The following is a 6149-nucleotide window of genomic DNA, read 5'->3' on the forward strand; positions in this document are numbered from 1 at the left end:
AGAGAGAGAGAGAGAGAGAGAGAGAGAGAGAGAGAGGAGGGAGAGGCGCTGCTTCCTTTCGCCTTCCCGTTGTACCTTTCCGCCAAAATAGTTTTATCACGACGTATTAATATTCTACCGTTTGAACTCGGCAAAAGTACACGGAAAGTCGTTATCCGCAATCTGCATCGGCCATTCGCCGGCGAGCCCCTATTTTCCCGGCGCGGCGCGCAGCCGGCCGCGCGCGGCCAGATAGTCGGAGAAAGAGGATCGTTTCGTACAGCAATTATTCCCCCGCAGATTGCCGGCGAATTTAGCGGGGGAGTCCTTTTTTTCGCGGGGGCTACCTCGCAAAATCGGGAATCGTCCGTAGTCACGCGAAGTCAGACGCGAAATCGTAGGATGTCACGAGACGACGCTCCGACTTATCCCGGAAGTGCACGGAAACCTCTTTATGGCAATGACTCGTGGCGTCGGTGCCGTTTTGCTCACCCGGAGGAATTCGCTTCTCTCTATCTCCTCCTCCTTCTCTCTCTCTCTCTCTCTCTCTCTCTCTCTCTCTCTCTCTCTACTCTCTCGCCCTCCCTCCCTGCCTCGTTCCCCATCGTTATCGTTACAGGAATTAATGCACACGGAGGAATCGAGGAATATTTTAGGGAGAAATCGCGCTCGATGAATTGGGAATAAATCGTCCGTTTAACGAGAGTTTCTTTTCGAGAAGACCCAATTACGGGCGTATCTCACGCGAAACGTTAAGTATCTTTCTGGGCGAAACTGAAGTTTCACAGACGGTTGATATGCACGGAAAAAGCAATTCCGTTGGTGTACTTGAGCTTTCCGTTGCCTGCTAAGGACAAGGACCAGATGCACTCGGTTGTAGGAACAGAGAGATCCCTCCTGTAGGGCTTCCTACTCAGTCAATTGTTCTCAGTTATTGCAACCAAGATTTTAATACAGAGCGCCCAAAAGATATTATCTCATCTTCAACGGGATACTTTGAGTCCTGGAGAATTTTACTCTTGTATGTGATCTCAAAAGGATTCTACGAAAACCAAATAAGTTTTAAGTATAATACTCTTGAAGTCATTCAATTTTGTCTTTAATCTACATTACAATTTGTTCTTACATCCAGAAAAAATATAATCTTATCTTCAGAGGAATTCTTTTAGATATAATTTCAAGAGGGTTCTCCAAAAACTGAAAGGAAAATATCCTAAACACAATACTTTTAAAGTCATAGAAATTCCGTCTTTTATCTACAATATAAATCTTGTTCTTAATATACTGAGAAAAAAAAGTTTGGCATTTGTAACTATATAATTACATAGAAATAATTATTATGATCAAAAAATCAATTTTTATATATTATGATCAAAAAATCAATTTTTTAATTAATAGAAACCTATAATCTTACAAGTAGACCTACCAAAAAGGGTAGCCAAAATGAAAAGAATATGATCTAAATATTTTTGGTACTTCTACATTTATGCCAAATTAGAAAGAAATCGGAGTGTACTTTTTGGGTAGATTTACTTGTAAGTTGGATCAACTATTTTCTTCTCTCAATGTAGCAATTTCTACTAGTAAGAGAGCATTCTGTTTCCTCTGGATTCAAGAGGAAAAAAAAGTTAGAATAATACCTAGTAGTTTAATAATGCACTTCATTAGAAGGGGAATATTTTCTGTAAAAGTTGCCGCTTAAAATATGAAATTGCAGGTGTGTACCATACTGAGAGAAAAATATAGTTGTTTTTGGCGTCAACTATACTTTTTTGTGATTTTAACCAAAAAAATAATTAGAAAAACATTTTTCTAATAACACTTACTAAAATAATAGTTTTTCTAACTATTTTTGTGGTTAAAATCACAAAAGGGTATAGTTGACGCTAAAGACAACTGTATTTTTCTCTCAGTGCACCTTACAACTAGAATCTTTTTTCTTCCTGGGGTGAGCTGACAATATTTAGACAATATTTAGACAAATATTTTTGGTTATGGTAACGGAGATATCACTGTTAACGTTTCATCTGGTCCCTATTCAGTGGCGCGATTTTTTTCCGTGCGGATCTCGATCGATATTAACGCAAGCGGAAGAAGTCCCGATCTCGCTCGCACGGGATGCGGAAGCGAGCAACGTTCGCGCGCGCTTGAAACGTTTTCTCCTCCAGCGCTCGGAACATGCTCCGAAGATATGTGGCCGTTCGCATTCAAATGGATCACCGTGTATCTAATATTTCACTGTCCGTAACATTGGTTCGGGCCGGGCGTGTTTTATGGTTTTCAGGGGGTAATAGCTCCGATCGATCGCGTTCCGCGCGCTTTCGCCGAGCGATCTGCGCGGTCGAAGACGCGACAGGGGCGGCGGCGACGGCGGCTTCGGGATTGCCTTTCGCGAAAATACCACTTCTTCGTAATTGAAACTTGCCTGTAATTTCAGGGTCCTGCGCCATGCGAGCATTTGCTGGGCTTGAGCCCGTTGCCGCGCTCTCAGAGCCGCTATGACCGACTTGGCTTCCTCGAGTGACGTCACTTCCATCTCGTTACTGTCCTTCACCGGCAAGTCACTGACGCGGCCCTCGTCGACGGTAGCCAATATGCAGCTGTCCATCGATGTCTCGTCGAAGCTGCAAACAGAAAGTAGCGCGGCTGTGAGTCGTCTCGCATCGAGAGCTTCCGGCACATTTTCAAAGCGAATATTTTCAGACTTTCGGCGCTTCCCGGCCGAACTCCAAAATTAAGCTCGCTTGCGATTACGATATTTATAAGTTACAACTCGTGACACACAAGTTTCATTCCAAGAAATTTGGACGGTGCAAAATTGCGAATTTGAGGACGTTAACATCCTTGTGCTGGAATTCTGCAACTCGTTATTGGAGTTAACGACAGTTTTGTTATCGTTGCGCAGCTTTTGTATAAAAGTTGCGCAACGATAACAAAACTGTCGTTAACTCCAATAACGAGTTGCAGAAATGCTGCTGAAAATCGCTGTGTCCACAGCTAGGCGATCGAGATAATCGAGATGCGGCGGTTGGGGTTTCGCGAGTCACGGCTTGCACACACGTGTGTGCGTGAACGTGTGAAGGACTTTCGGGATTTTCGGAAGCGACGGGGTCTGAGTCGGAAAGCCGGCGTAGGACGATGCGTCTTTTCCGAACGATTACTCGTACACTTTGCAGGGAAATTCCCCCTCCTTTTCCTCTCCCCGAAGTCGGCGTTTCTCGGTGAGCGAGAAGCGACGACGATCGTTCGTTTTCGGGAACGAGAACCGATCCGTTCGGATAACCATCGCGTTCAGGTACACCCTCCTTCGTTTTCATCGACGCGGGTATTAATGAATCGTTCGGTGATATGACTGTATGAAATCCGATACGAGACGCATACGCGCGGGAAGTAATCGAACCCAATGGCCGGCCGAGAAACGCGATCGGCGAATAAATCAGCGATCGCGGAAACGATATAAGTTGGCGGCTCGATAAAACTCGAGCTTGACGATCGAACCGGCACAAAAGCGACGCGCACGCACATCTCGTACATTCGCCGAGTGTGTTGTTATTTTTTGGTGATGACGAGTTTTAGGAAGAATTTTATAGGTTGAGAGAAAAAATATCTAAGAGAGAAAAATTGTTAAAAAAATAGGGAAATATACATTTTTTTCAAAATCTTGACTTTCCGTGGAAACAATTATTTGTTGTATTTAAGTGAAAGGATTCAGCTTTAAGTAGATATGCTATTACTACCGAAGAAATATTTCTTACTTTTCACATATTTTTTTCTCTCGGTGTGATAAAAATCGAATTTGGTAACCGACGAATAGATCGACATTCTGCAGCAATGAACTATCCCTTCACCCCAAATGTGTTATTTACATTTTAGGAGCTGAGGTCATTCAAAAATTTGCTGTTTGCAGCGAAATTTACTGCTTCTCAGCGGAATAGATCTCATTGTGACCAATTTTTTTCTTTCTGCTGTCCAAGTCCATGACTCGCTGTGCGGGCAGGATTTACCAAGAAAAAACGACGAATCTTTCTCAGCGATTCAACGCCTCTCTCGATCCGTTTTGCATAATTTTCGCGGTATCAAAGCGCGATATCAAAGCGGGGAGTACGCGAACGGCTTATCGCGGTCTAATCCGTCGCGCGGGTCATTGCGAATAAGAGCGTCCAGGGAAGTTGCACTGGCGGTTGTAACGCGAGACCAATACCTACGTACGTGTGCGGTGTAGAATGTTTCTAAAATTGCAGCTGTTCCCATGGAACTTTAGCGGCGTGGCTCTCGCGGACGCGCCATAAAAGCGGGCTGTGTTACGAGCGAGCGAGGCCGCGCTCTGCGGCGAGTGATATCGATTTCCATCTGGAAATTTACATCGAGCCGTATATCAAACGGATACACCTACTGCGGTTCCGAGCGTAAAATCCTGCCGAATGCGTGCCGCGTATGCGCGAGCGCTCGCGCTCGTTCGGAGACGTGCAAGTTCGGTTTCCCTCGACAACCCTTTCGCACGGCTTGAAAGCTCGGACAGAGACAGGCGTCGTAAGCCCTGGACGGATTACACGTCGTTGCCTCATCGGTGGTAAACGAAACCTCTTTCGGTCAACGAGCTCGCCCGAGGATCCCCGTCACCCTTGAAGGCGCGCCCCTCGACTGAATTGAAAACGAGATTCCGCGCATCTCGTTTCCCGGAGCGATTGTGTTTATCGGAGACCGCACCAAGTCGTCGCGAACGTCTTCCGCGAGGGAGATCTCCCGAGCGGATGATCGGCCAGCTCACAGAGCTCTTCCCGTCCCTCTTTTCAATTTCCTTTCTTCAGGTGAACGAAACACCGCTTGCCGTTTGTAGTCTCGGCAGTAGTTTGTAGTTTCAGGCACGCCCTCCTCCGTTTTCATCGGCGCGAGTACTAATGAACCGTCCGGTAATAATACCACTGTATGAAATCCGATGCGAGGCGTGCGTACACGCACACGATCGGCAATTTACGCGCTGGGCGGACTGTTGAGGGGAGATTAATCGATGAGATTTTTCTCTGACTAAAATAATCGGCAAATTAATCACCAAAATTCGAGCAATCGTCATGTGCGTTTCTATCATGTGTTAATGCTCGCCACGATCCTGTCATATCTTGTTTTGCAATAATTGTGGTCATCTTGTCTTGATGCCGAATCCAGCAGTAAGAAGGCCACATATATAAAATGTATATCCTGATTAGTAGTTTTGGATTTTCCGCGAGAGAAAAAGGATTTTCCCCTCCTGCCTTAATTACAGACCAACTTTACCTCGTCCGGTCGTATGCTCGATTTCAATCACCTCATAAAAGAAAATTACTTTTATCATCCGAAACACCATACTTATTGTTAATTACTAATATATTATACTTGCACTTTATTCTAGCTAATAGTACGTCGCTTAATGTTCTTCACTTACAATGGAGAATGTTGGTACAAAATTTCGGGAGGCTGAAAAATTTACTCTGCTGCTGCTAAGCCAGTTGCCTCTATTTTTCAACCATAATTTCCGAATTTCTCCGAATTTTTATTGAAACCCAAGGGAAGGCGTCTAAGTTTTGTAAGAAGAATAAGATTTTGTGTATCATCTGTTCCTGTCAAGATAAATACTGAAAGAAAAGCACATGTGCCCGCGAGGCAACTTAGACTCTAATCCGCGTAACGTGGCGAAGATGCTGAATTATCGATTGATTTATGCGTCGATCTATTCTCGGCGGCGGCGGCGCGTATTTACGGGAAGCGTTTTTCCAGTCTGCCCACGCACCCACACACACACACACACACACCCACCGGCCGCCGACTAATTAAGCCCAAGTGAATTATTCATGAGTCGCGTCCGGCTGAGTCACGCCGGTGAATTTGACGTTTTCTTTCTCACAGGCGCTCGATCGATCGCTCACCCTGCCCCTCTCCGGCGCGTGAGAGAGCCCGAGGATCGAAACTGCGGTGTTACGGTGTGTTACGATAGGGGCACGTACGTTTCGTGTATGTTAACCCCGAGTAAAGATGCCCGGAGGAGAGCGAAACCAAATGCGTTTACCGGTGCGTGCAAGAAGAAAGAAACCAACAAAGGAACAGAAAAAAGGACATTTTTGTTAAAATACCTTAATTTCCGACATGTTGATCCTTTCAAATGAGATTACAATGAGTGTGTGTGTGGGGGGAGGGGG

General features: G+C 45.2%; 1 protein-coding gene across 6 annotated transcripts in view; it reads right to left on the reverse strand.

Moving 5' to 3' along the window:
* LOC116846655 overlaps positions 1–6149 on the reverse strand; it is a 164164-nt gene that overhangs the window by 6213 nt on the left and 151802 nt on the right. For all 6 annotated transcript variants that reach the window (XM_032820808.1, XM_032820799.1, XM_032820791.1 and 3 more), the window contains one exon: positions 2405–2603. In XM_032820808.1, the coding sequence (XP_032676699.1) occupies positions 2405–2603 (199 nt within the window). The remainder of the gene's footprint in view (positions 1–2404; positions 2604–6149) is intronic.

The sequence above is a fragment of the Odontomachus brunneus genome, unplaced genomic scaffold (genome assembly GCF_010583005.1).
Source record: "Odontomachus brunneus isolate Ranch 3 - 2012 unplaced genomic scaffold, Obru_v1 Obru_scaffold_004, whole genome shotgun sequence".
Lineage (NCBI taxonomy): Eukaryota > Metazoa > Arthropoda > Insecta > Hymenoptera > Formicidae > Odontomachus > Odontomachus brunneus.